This window comes from Columba livia, chromosome 29 (assembly GCF_036013475.1).
Source record: "Columba livia isolate bColLiv1 breed racing homer chromosome 29, bColLiv1.pat.W.v2, whole genome shotgun sequence".
NCBI classification, from domain to species: domain Eukaryota; kingdom Metazoa; phylum Chordata; class Aves; order Columbiformes; family Columbidae; genus Columba; species Columba livia.
In genome coordinates, this window is record NC_088630.1 from 1,648,174 (window position 1) to 1,666,822 (window position 18,649).

An 18,649-nucleotide genomic window follows, 5' to 3' on the forward strand; every position below is an offset into this window, starting at 1 on the left:
GGGTGCTCATGCAGGGGTGCCCATCTTGGGTGTCCATCCACGGGTTCCCATCTAGGATGCCCATCCCAGGACGTTCAGCCCAAGGTGCTCATCCAAGGGTGCCCACCCAGAGGTGCCCATCCAGGGAACCCCACCCAGCGCACCCACCCAGGGACACTCGCCTACAGGCACCTGCCCAGGGATGCCCGGTGACTTGGGTGCCCACCCGGGGACACCCACGCAGGGATGCCCGGGGGTGCCGTCGGGGTCCCGGGGCGGGGGGGGGCCGGCGGGAGGAGCCAGGCTCTGCCACCTCCCCCCGTGGGAGGAGCCACGCGGGATCCGTGGCCGGGCAGGAGCCGCCGGCAGCGCGGAGCTCTCAAAGCCGCCGGGAGCGGAGCTGCCGCCGGTGCCGCCGCCGCCGCGGGAGCTGCGCGACCCTCGGGGCTGGAGCACCATGTGCCCGGGCAAGTGACAGTGGGAACACGCTTCGGTGCCCAGGTAAGGGCGGACCGGGACCCCCGGGGGTGACCTGACGGGACGCGCCGTCCGACGGGGCTCCCCGGCCGCTCGGTGCTGCCAGTTCCCCGGGCGACCCTCGGGGACAACGCGAGGGGATCTGCCTCGGCCGGGGAGCAGCGGGACACGGTCCCGGGTGGGGTTTGTGCCCTCCCAGCGGGGATGAGCCGCCGGGGGTGCGGGATGGAACCGGCGGCACCGAGCCCCAGCCGACCCCCGGCTCCCCGCAGCCGCCGGGGATGGAGCCGCAGCCCCGGGGGTGAGGGGGACCCCTGTGCTGGGGGCTCTGCCCCCTCCCCAGACTCGGAGCTGGGCACCCTCTCGCAGCGAGTCCGGCTGTCGCTGGGGATGGAGGTGATGAAGGCGATGCGGGGATGAAGGACCTGCTCCAACTCCCGGGTTTTGTTGCTCCACTCCCAGGGTTGGGAACCCCAGTGTTATGCAAGCGCAGCCCCTTCCCCAGCGAGTCCTGCCCGGGGCCAGGACCCCAGCAGGGGGGACACCAGCCTGTCCCCCCCAGTTTCTCCCCCTTTTCCAGATGTGGAAGCTGCAGGGCTCCCCTCGAGCGCTGTGCGTGGACTGGGATTGGACCATGAGCGGGACTGGAAGCTCTGGGCAGCCCTGGGTGACACCGATGTCCCTGTAGCCACCCAGATGGCCATGCCGGAGCTGCTGGAGCAGCTGTGGGGCTTTTCCTCTGCCCCCCAGCCAGAGCGCACCGGCTGAGCAGCATCCTCCTGTGTTCCCAGGCAGGACACGGTGCAGTGCTCTCCAGTAAATCCTGATTTTCATGGTCTGCTTGGGGGTGTCTTGTCCATCTCCGTGATGAATTCCCGCCCCAGCTGCCCATTTTTGTCCCTGGCTCTTGTGCCAGCATCTTTTCTGCATCCTCCTCCTCAGCCCTCTGGGTTTCTGCTGCTTTGGGTGGTCCCGTCCAGCGTCAGGATCTTCATCCCAGGGGCTGGTCAGGTTGTCCTGGACCAACTGTCCCCATCTGGGGCATCGAGTCCCTTGAAAGAAAACTGGTGGAGGGTTGAAACCGAGTTTCTGGTCCTCCAGGGAAGGAGAAGGAATTGAACAGAGTCATTTTGGGATGGGAGCGGGGTGCCTGGTGGCACAAAGGGAAATCATCTCCCTCTGTGATAAGCTGAGCCGTCCCTACTTGAAAATTAAGTTTTTTATTACTTTTACTGCAAGGGGTTGGTTGTGGTTCTTCCGGACAATGTGGGATGGAGATGTTTGAAAACGAGAGGTGTCCAAAATAAGGGGCTGGACAAGTTTTCCATTCCAAAGTGGGTCCCCACCGTCTCCTTACTTGGGAAACTGGGGAACTACCAAAGTGACTTTGTCAGGCAACTCCTTCTTTGTCTGCTTTTCTCCCCTTTAAAAAATAATTATCAATATTCTGGAGAAAGAGAGCAAAACCCCTGCAAATTCAAGCTGGATTTCCGAAGAGACAAGTTTCTAGAACCCCATGGAACTGCTGTGCCATGAAGTGCAGGGAAGGGGGAGAAGATGCTGGACCGGGGAGGGACTGGAGCTGTGGGCAGGGATTATAGAATCACAGATGGTTTGGGTTGGAGGGACTGTCCCAGCTCCCCCAGTGCCACCCCTACCATGAGCAGGGACATCTTCAGCAGTTGCTCAGAGCCCCGTCCAGCCTGGCCTGGGATGTCTCCAGGGATAGGACATGGGATGCTGCTTTTGGGACAGGTCCCCAAGGCTGGAGGGACAGGAACCCTCCTCAGGGGTGGTTGGAGCAGATCTGCAGCCATTCCTGGGCTGCAAAGTGGGTGCAGACCTGTGGTCCCACCAGGGTGCTGGCAGAAGGTGTTTGGACCTGGTTCAGCCAGACCCATCCGTTCATCCCAAAGGTCCTTCACCACCTCCGACCCCGGATTTCCGAGCATCTGACAGACCCCAGTGACTCTGCAAAGAGTTAATTGGGGCCACATGGTCCTCTGGGGATACGAAGGCTGCGCACAGCAATTAACACCCTAATCCAGCCCGCAAGCCCCATCACGCATATTAAAAGTGGGATTTTCTGCGTGGGGTGGACGGGGCGGTGGGGCCGGGGCTTGGGCAGCACACTTTCAGCAAAGCTGCTTAGATACTAAGCTTTATTAAATGAGTCAGGCACGATGACAGGATTTGGGGGGGCTGATTAACATGAAACTCGGGCTGTTTTGTGCAGTGGGACCATGGTCGTTATGGCAAAGGAAGGTTCAGGCAAAGGTGCCCAGGTTAGAAAAGCTCAGGCAGGAAAATACCCAGCGGCAGATCAGCAGAGGAACTTCACTTTAGGATTCCCTTTTGCAACCCGCAACGTGACAACCAGGGTTGAAGCCATGAGAGGGGGGACTTGTTGAATTATTATAGAATCACAGAATCATTTCAGTTGGAAAAGCCCCTCAAGACCAGTCGTTCCCCCGACCCTATCACAACCCCATGTCCTGAGAACCTCATGTCCATCTGTCCAACCCTCCAGGGCTGGTGACTCCAGCACTGCCCTGGGCAGCCTGTTCAATGCCCGACAGCCCTTTGGGGAAGAAATTAATAACCTTAAAATGGAATTGTTGGAAGCCTTGGCAAAGAGCTGCTGGGCCCTGGGGAGACGCTTCAATGGCTCCCAAAAAACAAGCAGAAACTATTGTAGATAAATAAACAGATAGATGATGGATACTTGGATTCTGTAGGTACCGTTAGAGGACTGAAAGCAGTTGTTGTCTGTGGAAGATGATTTGGAGCTCAGTTCCTAATGCCCTCAACATGTTGAGTGATGCTTCTGCTGGATTTTGTTAACACCTCATTGTCCCTTCGTTGCAGAGATCAGACATGACCAAGACGTATGCCAAGCCCAAAGAGATGGCGGAGCTTGTGAGCACCCAAGTCTGGATGGACGACACGTTGAGCTCCAAAGATGAGCTGAAGGACGAGGACGGCAGGCAAGGTCATTTCGGATTGATGCCTGGCTTGAATGAAGAGCACGACAGCATTGAGGAAGAAGAGGAGGAAGAGGATGATGGGGAAAAGCCCAAGAGAAGAGGACCAAAGAAGAAGAAAATGACCAAGGCGAGGCTGGAGCGGTTCAGGGCCCGGCGGGTGAAGGCCAATGCCCGTGAGCGCACGCGGATGCACGGGCTGAACGATGCCCTGGACAACCTCAGGAGGGTGATGCCCTGCTACTCCAAGACTCAGAAGTTGTCCAAGATCGAGACGCTGAGGCTCGCAAGAAACTACATCTGGGCTCTGTCGGAGGTGCTGGAGACAGGGCAGACCCCCGAAGGGAAGAGCTTTGTGGAGATGCTCTGCAAGGGCTTGTCCCAGCCCACCAGCAACCTGGTGGCTGGTTGTCTGCAGTTGGGACCACAGACCTTGTTCCTGGAGAAGCATGAGGAGAAGTCCCCGGTGTGTGAATCAGCCATCTCCAGCCACCCCTTCACCTACCAGTCCCCGGGGCTCCCCAGCCCACCCTATGGGACCATGGAGACGCATCTGTTGCATTTGAAGCCACCGACCTTCAAGAGCTTGGTGGACGCTTCCTTTGGAAACCACCCCTCTGACTGCACCACGCCCCCCTACGAGGGTCCCCTGACGCCACCCCTGAGCATCAGCGGGAACTTCTCCTTGAAGCAAGATGGTTCTCCAGACCTGGAGAAGTCCTACACCTTCATGGCCCACTATCCCTCGGTCAGCCTGGCTGGAGCACACGGACATGCCTCCCACTTCCAGACCACAGTGCCCCGCTATGAGATCCCCATAGACATGAGCTACGAGTCCTACCCGCACCATGTGGCCGGGCCTCAGCTCAACGCCATCTTCAACGAGTAGCAAAGCAGAGTTAGACCCAAATTCTTGACACAGAGAGAAGTTCGGGTATCACTACGGGGTAAGAGACTTCTGAGCATCTCTGCAGGACGTTGCTGTGGAAGGTTCAGCCGAACCTCCTGTCCTCTCCCAACAGGTCTGCACTGGTGCCACCTTGTTGACGTCGGAGCTGTCCCCAGGAGCCATGTGAACCCTTCCTTCCACCACCAAGAGCTGAGCCATTGCCTTCTCCTCCCTCTCCCCCAGAGATGCTCATGAAGGTGGCTTCAACCTGCAGGACTTTCCTCCTGAATGCACTCCAGCACTTGGGATCGGCCATTGCCAAGATGTCACGGCTCCTTCTCCTCCGTCCTTGGGGTGGGGGTTGTGGGCGCACCTCTGTCTCACATTGGGGATGGACAAGCCCCTCCTGCCCCTTGGGATGACCGGTTCCCCTTCCACACACTCCAATGGGTTCATGGTTTTCTGTGATGGAAAAGGTGGGAATGATCCGGACCATTTGCAGAAGACCAATGTGGTTGCTCCTCCTTGATGCTTCCCGCCCCATGGAGAACGTTTTCTTTGCTGCCACCCTATCATCCAGGGACAGCATGTTCCAGCCAGGCTCAGAGCTTCTCACGATGGTTCCTCCTGTCCTCTTCTGAGCCTCAGACCTCACTCATGACCTACAACCAGCATGAGGTTTTCAGCACATGGATCCTGGAATCACGTTAAGGGACAGCTGACCTTCCAGAGCACCCATGGCCCTGCTGGACGAGGAGTTCTCAGCCGAACCTTTGCTCCTGGCTTGGACCACGTCTTCTTACGGTTCGTAGCGTCACTCATCACGATCCGTGTCCTGCAGACAACCCGGGAAAAGAAGCGTGTCTTAATTTCCTCTTTTATTTATTATTTACTATGTGGGCGCAGGGAGTCTAATTTATTTCCTTCCATTTTACATGAGATGTGGAATGTGCTGAATAACCTCCTCATTTCCCAGTTGACTTCCAGGTCCTTAGGTGGAGTTAGCTTTGTGGAGACGTGTGCTTCTTGCAGTGCTGTTGCTCCAGGACTATTTATTAGCCATTATTTATTTAATTTATTTGCTTCCTGCCCTCATCCTCTACTTTCTGGTGATGGAAACCAAGTATTTAACCAAGAGGTTACATATTTAATGTCGAACTACATATTTAACATGGCCATTTCTTGGGTTTTTGGAGGCTGCTTGTGCCCAGCAGCTCCCAACTCATCCCCTGTATTTCTAGATGAGCAATAATTTCCAAAGGCTATGCAAATATTTTTGTTTTCGAGAAAATCCAGGCAACTATTTTTGATGTCCTGCTGGCCAAACCTCCATGTTTTGCAGAGGTGTTTTGTATAGAGTCGGGAATTTGGAAATGACTTGAGCTTCAGAGCTCCCTGCCCAGTCCCTGGGGCTCGGGGGCTTCTCTTTTGTACTGAGAGCAGATGCTTATCCTTTTGTAAAGAGAGCAGAATTGGGTTTTTAGCTTAAATAAAGTTGTGGTCTTGTTTCAAGCAGCATCGCCGCAGGGCTGTTGTCTCCTTTTCTGTGGTTTTCAGCGTGGTGGTGGTGAGGGGCGACCAAAGGATCTGAAAATCCCCCCGTTTTGGGGTCCAGCTGGGATCCCCAATGTAAGATCATTGAGTCCAACCATTCCCCACCCCTGTCCCTGCCCCATGTCCTGAGAACCTCATGTCCGTCTGTCCAGCCCTCCAGGGATGGTGACTCCAGCACTGCCCTGGGCAGCCTGTTCAATGCTCGACAGCCCTTTGGGGAAGAAATTGCTCCCCATATCCAACCTCAACCTCCCCCGCATGTCACACACATGCTCACACACACATGCGTGTGCACCTCCATGGCTGTGCGCACACCAACATCACGCGCGCGGACAACCCTTTGCACACGTGCACGCCGGCACACATATGTGCCAATGCACTCTTTTGCACAGGTCTGCGTGTGCACACGCTTGTGAGCAACGCACAAATGCACACATGGAGGTGTGCACGTGCAAACAGCCACACACGTGGGTTGGCTTGGCCATGCAGAGGCGCTGGGACGTGCCCCGCTTGGACGGCACAGGGGACACCGGCGTCCTGACTTCACCCAGCTGGAACCATCGTGACCAGGCCCTCGAGTCCTCATTTCCCAGCTGCGCTGAAAGCCCCAAACAGCTTCTGGCTGCTGTTGAGACTCCCCCCCGTGGCCCCTCACGCGGGACCCCGTGCTCCACGTGTCCTCGCACGACGCGGCGCCTCACCGTCCCCTGGCCCCGTGCGCCGGCTGCTGCCGGGAGCCCGGTGGGAGCTGCCGAGCGGCTCGTCCCCGCAAGCTGTGCCTGGCACGCAGAGCGAGCGGGGGCTCTCTGGGGGGACCTGCAGCTGCAGCCGCGCTGCAAAGGGCTGCGGGAGACCCTGCGGCCCCAAGCGGGGACGGGGCTGAGCGGCATGGGGGGAGTGAGCTGGGCAGGAGGAGAGGAGAGCTTGTGTGTCCCCTGAGCAAGGGGGGATTGTTGGATTTGGGAGTGGGCTTGGAATGCACCTACCTGGGGATGTACTTACCTGGGGATGCACCTACCTGGGGATGAACCTACCTGGGGATGCACTTACCTGGGGATGCACCTACCTGGGGATGAACCTACCTGGGGATGCATCTACCTGGGGATGCACTTACCTGGGGATGAACCTACCTGGGGATGCACATACCTGGGGATGCGCTTACCTGGGGATGCACCTACCTGGGGATGCACTTACCTGGGGATGCACTTACCTGGGGATGCACCTACCTGGGCATGCACCTACCTGAGGATGAACTTACCTGGGGATGAATCTACCTGGGGATGCACTTACCTGGGGATGCACCTACCTGGGGATGCTTTTACTTGGGGATGCTTTTACCTGGGGATCCACCTACCCATGGATCCTTTCACCTGGGGATTTATCTACCTGGGGATGCGTCTACCCAGGGATGCAACTACCTGAGGATGCACCTACCTGGGGATGAATATACTTGAGAATGCATTTACCTGGGGATGCACCTACCCGGGGATGATTTTACCTGGGAATGTACCTACCAGGGGATGCACCTACCTGGGAAGGCACCCACCCAGGGATGCTTTTACCTGTGGATATAGTTACCTGGGGGTGCACCCACCTGGGGCTGGCTCTTTCCCTGCCCTGCTCTGCAGCGTGAGCTGGGGGTTATTGCAGCCTGTGGAACTGAGAGCCCCTTTCCCAGCATGTCCGCACAGCATGGCTGTGCACACACAGCAACGCTCTGGGAGCAGTGGGATGAGGCCAGTGGCCGGCTGCCCGCTGGTGCCCAGGGTCCAGCTGTGCCCCCGGCCCCCCCAGCACTTGGCTCGCTGGCCAGTGGCCAAGCCCAGCGTGGTGCCAAGTCCCCCGGGCGTGTGTGTGCCCGACAGCCGGGGAATCGTCCTTTCCAGCAGCCCCAGCCTGTGCCAAGAGGGCAGGGAGCTGTGCCAGGCGGGGCAAACGCTGCCCTGCTGCTGCGCTGGCCCCCGGCGAGAGCACAGCTGGCCCTGGGACGTGAGGGAACATGCCCGTGTGTGTGTGTGCAGCAGGGTGAGGGGTGTCTCATCTGCTCTGGGGTCCTGGCTCCACCGGTTGGTACTCAGGGTTGTTTAAACCCCCTATATCTCTGCAGGACACGGGGGTTTGGCACTGCTAAGGAGCTGAGAACTGACGCACTCATTGCACCACATGCTCCCCAGCACAGCCTGGGAGTCAACGGGGAGTCACAGAATCATTTTGGTTGGAAAAGCCCCTCAAGATCATCAAGTCCAACCAATCCCCCACCCCTGGCTCTGCCCCATGTCCTGAGAACCTCATGCCTGTCTGTCCAACCCTCCAGGGATGGTGACTCCAGCACTGCCCTGGGCAGCCTGGGATTTGGACTCACAGCTGGCTGGGGGGACAGGACGGGCAGGTCTGGGACCTGGGATGACAATGCTGTGTCTCACCAGCCCTGGTGTGGACCCACAGAAACAGCAAGGACAGCCCGGTGCCCGGGAGCTGAGCCCTGCAAGTCGAGTCCATCAACTGCACTTATGTAGCCAAATCTAGACTAATTAGTAGGTAGGACAAAGGAGCCCTTGTTAAAAACTCCCCACTTGCCACACGATGACCCAGCTGAGGTTAGAGGATGCTCTTTCTCCTGGAGGAAGGACCAAGGAGGCTGGAGCCATCAGGAACCCCCAATGATCAATTGTCTCCTCGTACTCCAGCTCCAGTCTCGTTGGGTGAGCGTTGCTTTGGGACTCAGAGCAGAGACACCCTCAGATGCCTCTTGGGCTTCCAAAGCTTTGCTTTAACTCCACCAGGTTCTCCATCTAGGTGTACATGGAAGTCACCTCAGATGGCAGAACCGGACCCTCTCCGGGACCCCCACAAATCCTTAGGGGATCTGGCTGAAGACCAAGACTCTATTTTTAAGGATGCTGGAAGGAAAAAACTCAGCTGGGGAATGAACAGGGTGAAGAACGACCACCAGAGCTGAACGTGCCAGCTGGGAGAAACCTCCTACACCGTCCATCCCTGGGTGGCTGGAGAAGACCCCAAGGGAAGGAGCTTCATCCCATCCAACGTGAGGCATCCCCATGGTTGCGGTTTGGGTGCCCAGCACCAGCTGGACACATGGTTTGGTCAACAGTGGTGGTGTCCATGGAGGGGACTCCCCACCTTGCCTTGGGAAAACCACCATTGGGACCAACTCTTCACTCTGAGGGTCCACGTCGCCCTGCTTTCCACAGTGCTGTATAATTGCTAAGTCTTTGTAAAGCCCAGATTTAAAAGCTGTAATTCTGATATTGTTTGTAATCTGATAACACCATGAGCCACTGAGCTCCTAATGTGCCCAGCTTGGGAAACCACAAGGATTTTCCCACTAAGCCGAAATGTCAGACTGTTGATTCTTGAGTTAATCGTCTTTTCCCCCTTGGGGACATCAGATTTTGCCAACTAACTTTCTTGCTGATTAGTGTGGGCCGGTGGGAGAGGAGCTGCGCGTGGTCTCAAGAGGATCAGTGTGGTGGCACTGTGGGGACACCAGGATGTATCAGGACATTGCCCGCACCCACCATGCATCGAGGGTTAAATCTGGCTTGTGCAAAGCTGTGACCCTCAGGCTCACACTGTGTGTTGCAAACCAACCCATCATTTGGATGTTTGCAGCCTTCAGGACCAGTTTCTGCTTTCCATGAGTCCAAGCTGCTGCTCCTGGACATGGTTTGTGCTGGTGGCTGATCCCTGTGCTTGGATGTCTCCATCCCAGCACTCAAGCACCCTCCGGTCCACCTGCTCAGTGTCCCCCCAGGCCCTGGAGCTGTGTGCATGTGGCTCAGGCCACCCAGGTCAGAGAATCATCACAGAATCATTTTGACTGGAAAAGACTGTCAAGATTGAGTCCAACCGTTCCCCACCCCTGGCACTGCCCCATGTCTTGAGAACCTCATGTCCGTCTGTCCAACCCTCCAGGGATGGTGACTCCAGCACTGCCCTGGGCAGCCTGTTCAATGCCCCACAGCCCTTTGGGGAAGAAATTGTTCCCAGACCCAAACTCAACCTCCCCTGGCGCAACTTGAGGCCGTTTCCTCTGCTCCTGGCGCTTGTTCCTGGGGAGCAGAGCCCGACCCCCTCCATGCTCCAAGCTCCTTTCAGGCAATTCAGAGATCAGAAGGTCTCCCCTCAGCTCCTGTTCTCCAGCTGAACCCCCCAGGTCCCTCAGCTGCTCCATCACACTTGTGCTCCAGCCCCTCACCAGCTCCGTTCCCTTCTCTCCACTCGCTCCAGCACCTCAAGCTCTTTCTTGGTGTGAGGGTCCAAAACTCACCCCAGGATTGGTGGTTTGGCCTCCCCAGGTCCCAGCACAGGGGGTGATCACCTCCCTCATCCTGCTGGCTGCACCAGTGCTGGTACAAACCAGGATGCTGGTGGCTTTTTCTCCATTCTGCTGGAGCATCAGGGCTTGGGTCCAAGTGACACCCCTGGAAGGTCCCTGAATCATGATCTCCGAGGCTTCCAGACCAGCACAGGTGTGTGCCAGGACCCCCAGCACCTTTGCAGCCAGAATACTCCCTGACTCCCACTGCAGGGTGGGGATGGGGAAGCCTGGGGGGCTGGGATGGTCCCCCAAGGTGAGGGATGTTCCGGCACCGGCCATGGCTGGACCGAGCAGATGCTGAGGGAGCGTTTCCCCTAATCCCCCGGCCCGGTCCCCGCTGCGCAAACACTCTGTACAGCTTTGCAAACAGATTGAACGAAGGCTGATCTGGAGCGCGGCAAAGAGCTTACAGGGACTCGGCGGAGCCAGCGCTGGGATTTGTACGAATTACCCGCCCCGTGCTGGTGGGAGAATCTGGAGAAGCCGATGGGATGGGGACCCTGGTCCCATCATGGCTGGGCTGGATGTGGGAAGGGGAATTTGCCCTTCCCTGGGTCCCTTGACCCGGGCAAGTGGTGTTACAGGGTGTTGGAGCAGCTGCAGATCCCCAGTTAAATCATAGAATGGTTTGGGTTGGAAGGGACCATGAAGGTCAGCAAGTTCAACCTTCCACTAGACCATGACTCATGAGCTGCAGCCTTGGGAGTTTTGTCCAGTTTAAACTTCAGTTTAAGTTTTATGTTTAATTTTGGGCCCCTCGTGCCAAGTAACACCTTGAGGTGCTGGAGTGAGCTCAGAGAAGGGAACGGAGCTGGTGAGGGGCTGGAGAAGGAGGTTGAGGTTGGATCTGGGGAACAATTTCTTCCCCAAAGGGCTGTGGGGCATTGAACAGGCTGCCCAGGGCAGTGCTGGAGTCACCATCCCTGGAGGGCTGGACAGACGGACATGGGGTTCTCAGGACATGGGGCAGGGACAGGGGTGGAGAACGGTTGGACTCGATGGTCGTGAGGGGCTTTTCCAACCAAAATGATTCTGTAGTTCTATGAAGATCACAGCATGACCGAATCACAGATGGTTTGGGTTGAGGGGACCTTCAAATGTCACCTTATGCCATGAGCAGGGACATCTTCAGCAGCTCAGGTTGCTCAGAGCCCCGTCCAGCCTGGCCTGGGATGTCTCCAGGGATGGTTCATCCACCACCTCTCTGGCCAACCCGGGCCAGGCTCTCACCACCCGCAGTGCCCAAAATTTTACATTGTAATAAATTTTACATCATAAAAATGTGTAAAACGGATTCTCAGGGACATGGGGCAGTGCTGGGGTGGGGGAACAGTTGGACTCCATGACCTTGAGGGGCTTTTCCAACCAAAATGAATCTGTGATTCTATGATAAAATCTGCCCAGGGAACAGGCAGCTCAACAGCTCCTTGGGACGGGCAGGGACAGGCAGGGACAGGCAGGGACAGGCAGGGACAGGCAGGGACGGGCAGGGATGGGCAGGGACGGGCAGGGACAGGCAGGGACGGGCAGGGATGGGCAGGGACGGGCAGGGACAGGCAGGGACGGGCAGGGACGGGCAGGGATGGGCAGGGACGGGCAGGGACAGGCAGGGACGGGCAGGGATGGGCAGGGACGGGCAGGGACAGGCAGGGACAGACAGGGACAGACAGGGACGGGCAGGGACAGGCAGGGACAGACAGGGACGGGCAGGGACGGGCAGGGACAGGCAGGGACAGGCAGGGACAGGCAGGGACGGGCAGGGACAGACAGGGACGGGCAGGGACGGGCAGGGACAGGCAGGGACAGGCAGGGACAGGCAGGGATGGGCAGGGACAGGCAGGGACAGGCAGGGACAGGCAGGGACGGGCAGGGACAGACAGGGACGGGCAGCCCTGGCCAGTCCCCGGATCCCACACGGGCATTGGGGTGTCACCGGCACCATCCCCATCTGAGACATGGGAGCTGTCACACACTGCCCAGCACACACACACACACACAAACACACAGGGCTGTGTTGTTTTTTTTATATATATATATTATAATACAAGTTCAGGATCCCCCCCCAGCTTAATCCCCACCAGATAAACTAACAGCGGAGAGATTTGGAGTTATTGACGAAGTCTTGCTGCTCGAGCGAGATTAGAGCTCGGCTTAATCTTGTAGCAGGAGGGTTTGGGGACGGTTTAATCAGAATTTGTACAGGAATAATCCCGTCTTTAAACTCGCTCCCGGCCCAATCCCTCCCAAGTTGTAATCAGGCGGGAGCCTCTTACATGAAGAGGCCTCGGGGGGTGTTTCCAGCCCCAGTGGTGCAGGAGGAGCCCCGAGATGTGAGGCCCCCAGGGCACTGCCACCTTCTCCACACCTTCCTGGAGGGGAAACTGAGGCACTGGCGAGCCCCGAGGCTCCGATTGTCACTGTCCCCCAGTGCGCTGACCCAAAGAATCAAGCATGACCCACCCCGGGTGATGGGATGGGCACCCACGGGTTGGTGGCAGCAGGACCAGAGCACCCTGAGGACTAACCCAAAAGCGGGGGCTCAGCCACCTCCCAAGCTCCGGATGGGGCTCCGAGTGGCGGTTGCATTGGGCTGTTTGCAGGAGCCGTCCGGTGCAACAGCACTGTGCAAAACCCACCAAAACAATCAAATCAACCTCAAGCAAGGTTGCAATCAGATCTGAGAGAGCTGGGTGAATGCTTTTGCTCTCCAAACCCTTCTCTGGGTGCTATAAACTGCTCCCTTAACCATGTCATGCCTCAGTTTCCCCCAGAGCTGCCAGCATTGCCAGCTGCTACACAGAACCCACCTAACGATCTAATAGAATTTAAATCACCCACAGGTGAGGTTGCAAGCAGCATTAGGAGAGCTGGGTAAGTGCTTTTGCCCTCCAAACCCTTCTATGGGTGCTATAAACCGCTCCCTGTGCCGTGCCTCAGTTTCCCCCCCGATCTGCCGGGCCCTTGTGCAGCGCCAGCGCCCAGCGGGGCCGCGGCTGCTTTTGTGCCGCGTTGGCTCTTTCAGGGAGCACAAAGCCGGGACCCGGTGGCACAGATGGATCCTTTCAGAGGGGAGCGGGCTCCTTTCTCCGTCTGCCGCCGGGCTCTGCCTTCCCTGGCGATCCCCCTTAATTGAATCCGCACTTTCATAGCTCATTACCCCGCTGATGGATTGGATTAGCCCGGGCTGCGGCTCGCCGGCCTCTGCGGGGAACAGTTGGCTGCTTGGCGTCCCCGCCGGGAGCGGGAGGAAGGTGGGGAGGGGGCCCAGGGGGGTCCCGGCCCTTAGCGGGAGCTGGGGGGCAATGGATGCGACCCCGGCCGTGTCTCTCCAACGGGCACACACAGCTGTAGTTGGGGGATGGCGGTGGGTGCGTGTCCTTGCTGTGCTCCCGAAGGGGTGTTGGACCCCACTGGGGATCTGATGATCCCTGTGGGTCTTTGTGGGGAGCAGTTGAGGGACCTGGGGGGTTCAGCTGGAGAACAGGAGCTGAGGGGAGACCTTCTGATCTCTGAACTGCCTGAAAGGAGCTTGGAGCCAGGGGGGGTCAGGCTCTGCTCTCCAGGAACAAGGGCCAGGAGCAGAGGAAACGGCCTCAAGTTGAGCCAGGGGAGGTTGAGGTTGGAAATTTGGGATAATTTCTTCCCCAAAGGGCTGTGGGGCATTGAACAGGCTGCCCAGGGCAGTGCTGGAGTCACCATCCCTGGAGGGCTGGACAGACGGACGTGAGGTTCTTAGGACATGGGGCAGGGATGGGGGTGGGGAACGGTTGGACTGGATGATCCTGAGGTGCTTTTTCAATCAAAATGATTCCATGATTCTCTGATTATTTGGTCATAGGAAGAGCATCCCTGGGGTGGGAGGATACGGCAGGGGTGGGGGGACCAGCTCTGGGTTGGGACATCAACACCCTCGCCCTGCACCTCGGGTGACCCACGGCAGCACAAGGCGGGGGCTCTGCCACCCCCAATGCGGGGAGGACGCCGGCACGTGCCGATCCGCCCCCACTGGCGTGTCCATATGGGCTAACGGCCGCTCGTTAACCTCTGCTCTGTGGCTGGACCCCAGCCCAGCTGCCAGTGATGCTCTGCGCCCCCTCCCTGCCCGCTCGGGGGGCTCGGGGGGGGCTCTGTGCTCCCCCACCCCTTCCATCCTCAGGAGGAATCACTGTAAAAAGTGGATTTACCATATGCAAACACAGTGGTGTCTTACCCCACCGCTGCAGGACTCGACCTCTCTCCACTGCATCCCTGGTGGGTTGAGGACAAAGGGGGATGCTGCCCTGGGCTCCCTTCCAGCCAGTGGCTTGTGGAGCCCACAACACACATGAGGGTTGGGTTGTTTTGGGTCGTTTTCTCCTTTAACTTGCACTCAGCGCTGGGACAGGGGGTTCTGAGGCATCTCAGAGTTTCCCATTGGCAGGACAGCATCTCCCTGCCCTGAGCATCGCAGCTGCGCTGGACATAGGGCAGAGCATGGGGGGACACTTCTGCCCTCCCCGGAGAGCGCTGAGCCCTGGAAAAGGCTTTAGCAGGAGCACCGGGTGCTGCTCCAGCGAGGAGGGATGCTGCGGGGATGCAGGAGCGAGCCGAGCGCCGGGGCTGTCCATCCAGATGGAGATCCCGCTCCTGCCAGCTCAGACATCTGATCGCGGCGGATAAAAAAGTGCCCGCGGCATAAATGGTTTAGCGTATTCCCCCTCCGCATCCTCATCCTCTTAGCAAAAGGTAGAAGCCGGGCACTCCCGGCAGGCTCCCTGACCAGATGTGGCCAGAGTCCCATCGGGGTAGTTAGTGCCGTATCGTTTACGGGAGGGGATTAGAGGGACTCCACGTCGAGTCCCCGTCCCCAAGGCCTCTCGGATTAGGACATAATGCAGGAGGCTTTGCCTTGCGGGGGCTCAGATGGAGCTGTAACCCTCTTCATCCTCGCTTTGCAAAAGCTCTAATGGCCGGGAGCTGGTGGTGGCACCCGGGGCTGCCAGGGGGTGTCACGTCGGGGCTGACACGGTCTGTGCCAGGAGGAATCAAAAGCTGTTTCCAGAGGTGAGAGCAAAGCATGGGGGAGACCCAACCGCAAATCCTGGGGTCACTTTTGGGCCCCTTGCACCAAGAAACACCTTGAGGTTCTGAAGCAAGTTCAGAGAAGGGAATGGAGCTGGGGAAGGAGGTTTAGTTTGGAAATTTGGGGTGATTTCTTCCCCAAAGGGCTGTCAGGCATTGAACAGGCTGCCAGGGCAGTGGTGGAGTCACCATCCCTGGAGGGCTGGACAGATGAGGTTCTCGGGGACATCTTAGTGACAGCATTGGGTTAATGGTTGGACTTCATGATCTGGAGGGGCTTTTCCTACCAAAATGATTCTGTGATTCTATGATTCCCTGCAGGCAGCTGGTCCCACAGCTGCGCATTGGTGCTTGCAGCCCGTGGGAGGGCACCCCACAGGGGACCCAGCTTTTTTGGGGTCCCAGGGGACAGAGATGGCTGAGATCCCCCAGGACGGGGGCACCTTAGCAGACAGGGCCCTCATCCTCCTTTACCTCAGCTGTTTCCAGGGCAGAACTCCAGGAGTCCTCACTGTCTGGGGCTGCTGGTCCAGGACACCAGCGGGGTGAGGACACCGGGCCAAGCGAGGGTCAGTATCACTCTGTCACTTACCCTCCAGTGTGGCACCCAAAACTTGTCCCTACTTTCTTCCTCCACTCCTGCACCCACATTCTCTGATGTCTCGCTCTCTGATGTCTCTGAGCCCCAGGAGCTGCTCATGGGTCCTGTCCCCAGGAACATCCCCACTTGGGGACTGAGGACATGGCTGAGCTGCTGGGCCCTGGGGTCTGTGTCCCAGGGGCTGCCCCTCCCTGGGGACAAGGACATGAGGGTCTGTGGGAGGCGCATCCTCCATCCTGGCCCAGTTGTGCCCTCTCCAGGGGCTGGGGGTCCCTAGAGCCCCCCAGCCCCACACCCAGCGCTGGGGCCGCTCAGAGCTCCAGGTGCTTTTCTCAGCACAGGGGGACAGACCTGGAGGCCCCTTGGGCAGCGTGGCGGTGGCACCCCCAGGGTGACACCCCCTGTGACGCCGTTCACTGTCCCGCAGGCTGGTCCAGGGGAATGATGCCCCACGCTTGGGGGGTGACAAGGGCCCCTGCCAGCCCCCCAGTGATGCCAGCCCTACCGCAGAGCCCCCCTTGAGGCACCAGGACTCCATAACCCCCCATCCTCAGCCCCATCTCCTGCTTCCTCCCTGTAAGATTTGGGTGGGCAGCAGGCAGGACAGTCAACAGCTCCAGGCAGCCACTTGCGCCCCCCTCCTGCCTGCACCCCCCTCCTGCCTGCCCCCCACATCCTGCCTGCATCCCCATCCTGCACCCCTCTCCTGCCTGCACCCCCATCCTGCCTGCCCCCCACATCCTGCCTGCATCCCCATCCTGCACCCCTCTCCCGCCAGCACCCCTCTCCTGCCTGCATCCCACATCCTGCCTGCATCCCCATCCTGCACCCCACTTCCGCCAGCACCCCTCTCCTGCCTGCATCCCTATCTTGCCTGAACCCCCTCGTGACCACACAGTCATCTTGCCTGCACCCCCATCCTGCCTGCAACCCCTCCTGACCACACCATCATCCTGCCTGCCCACTCCCTCCTGCCTGCACCCCCTGGGTGCACCTCCCTGGCTGCATCATCATCCTGCCTGCACCCCATGCCTGTCCCCCCCATCCTGCCTGCACCCCCATCCTGCCCTCACCCTCATTCTACCTGCACCCTCTCCTGACCACACCACCATCCTGCCTCCACTCTCTCGACTGTACCCCCATCCTACCTGTACCCCCATCCTACCTGCACCCCCTCCTGCCTGTACCCTCCTGTCTGCACCCTCCTTACTGCACCCCCATGACTGCACCCCCCTTCTGTCTGCATCCCCATCCTATCTGCACCCCCTGCCCGCACCCCATGCCGGCAGGGCAGGCAGCAGGCCGGGTCCCAGGGCGCCGATGCTGCTGCGCAAGCAGCGCGGGGAGATTTGAGCTCCCGACAGATGGCGGCTGCGAGAGTTCCTGGGGACGGGCTGCGAGTCCCCGCACCATCTGCCAGGGGTCACAGGTGACCCCCCAACCCTGCCGGAGGGAGGAGGGCATGCCAGAGCTTGGGTTACAGCAACACGCAGGGACATGGGGGAAAAGCGAGTTGGGGGGGATGCAGGATACATGTGGGTTGGGTCCCCACCATGGGCACTGTGGCCATTGCTCCTCTCAGTTCCCGGGGGGCAGCAGGGGCTGGTTGCAGGAGGCACAGGGGGGTGGTCCAGCTGTGGGTTCAAGCGCTGGGGGGCAGCCTGGGGCTGGTGGCAGCTGGTGGGTGCTCCCCCCGCAGGGACGTTTGCAAGGGGCAGATTGTCTGGATTGTCTGATTGGCTGGAACAGGCTGCCCAGGACAGTGGTGGAGTCACCACCCCTGGAGGTGTTGGACAGACTGAGATGAGGTTCTTGGGGACGTTTTAGTGCCAGTTTTGGGTTAATGCTTGGACTTGACGTGCTTGAGGGGCTTTTCCAACCTAAATGATTCTGTGATTGCCCAGGGCGGGGATGAGGATGCTCCAGGACCTCCAGCCCTGCTCCAGCCCATCCTGGAGGTTGCTCCGCAGCGATCGCGGCAGCGGGTGCTGCTGCAGGCTGCAGGGCTGTGCTGGCGCAGCACCCAGTTCTCCTCCTGGTTCTGCATCCCTCAGCCCGCTCCCATTCCCACCAGCCTCCGAGATGCCAAATCTCTCCATCCAGCAGGACCCTGGTGTCCCCAGATGTCACAGAAAGTACCGGTCCCCTGTCCGCAGGTCCCCGGCACCCGCAGCTGCTGCCAGCCCTGCACCAGGGCTGCTTTTCCAGCACCCATTTCTGGGATGAACGCAGACAAACCTGACCAAGAACAGTTGCCCTCCCTGCCCAGGTCACTGCCGTGGGTCGGGTGTAGTGTGGGGGGACCGACCAGTGTTTGGGGATGCTCAGGTGATGCTGGGGAGCTGCTCAGAAGGAGCCCCCTCCATGGGGGGCAAGGACGGCCAAGGTGGGCACTTCTCTGGGTCTTTGCTGGACTGATGAGCCACTTGCCCACATCAGCTCACACTGTGGGGGGTGAGGCTGCCCAGACCAAGGGGGTCCAGGTCACACCCAGCAAAGCAAAGCAGAGGAAAACCAGCCATCAGCGGGTCTCCCCGTACCCCAAAATCCCTGTCTGCACTGGCGGGGACACCACAGCATCCTCCACAGTGTCACCCTGCAGCCCCAGAGCCAGCGCATCCCTCTGCATCTTCCCACCCTCGGGTCCAGCTCCCGGGACAGGCTCCTTTCAGACACAGGGAGCAGCACCACGGGACCCTCCAGCTTCACCCAAAGTGCTGGGAAATCGAACAAAACGAGCGGAGAAAGAAAGGGAAGGGCAG

At 59.0% G+C, this 18,649-nt stretch overlaps 1 protein-coding gene across 1 annotated transcript; it reads left to right on the plus strand.

Annotated features, from left to right (window-relative positions):
* The first annotated feature begins 304 nt into the window (after positions 1-304).
* On the plus strand, positions 305-5,844 carry NEUROD4 (neuronal differentiation 4). Its single transcript, XM_065043588.1, has 2 exons — positions 305-480; positions 3,325-5,844. The coding sequence occupies exon 2, from the start codon at positions 3,334-3,336 to the stop codon at positions 4,327-4,329; it is 996 nt and encodes a 331-aa protein (XP_064899660.1). The 5' UTR covers positions 305-480; positions 3,325-3,333; the 3' UTR covers positions 4,330-5,844.
* The last annotated feature ends 12,805 nt before the right edge of the window (positions 5,845-18,649 follow it).

Bases quoted from the DNA above. Each gene is read 5' to 3' on its own strand.
- NEUROD4 (XM_065043588.1), top strand. From the start codon at position 3,334: ATGACCAAGACGTATGCCAAGCCCAAAGAGATGGCGGAGCTTGTGAGC.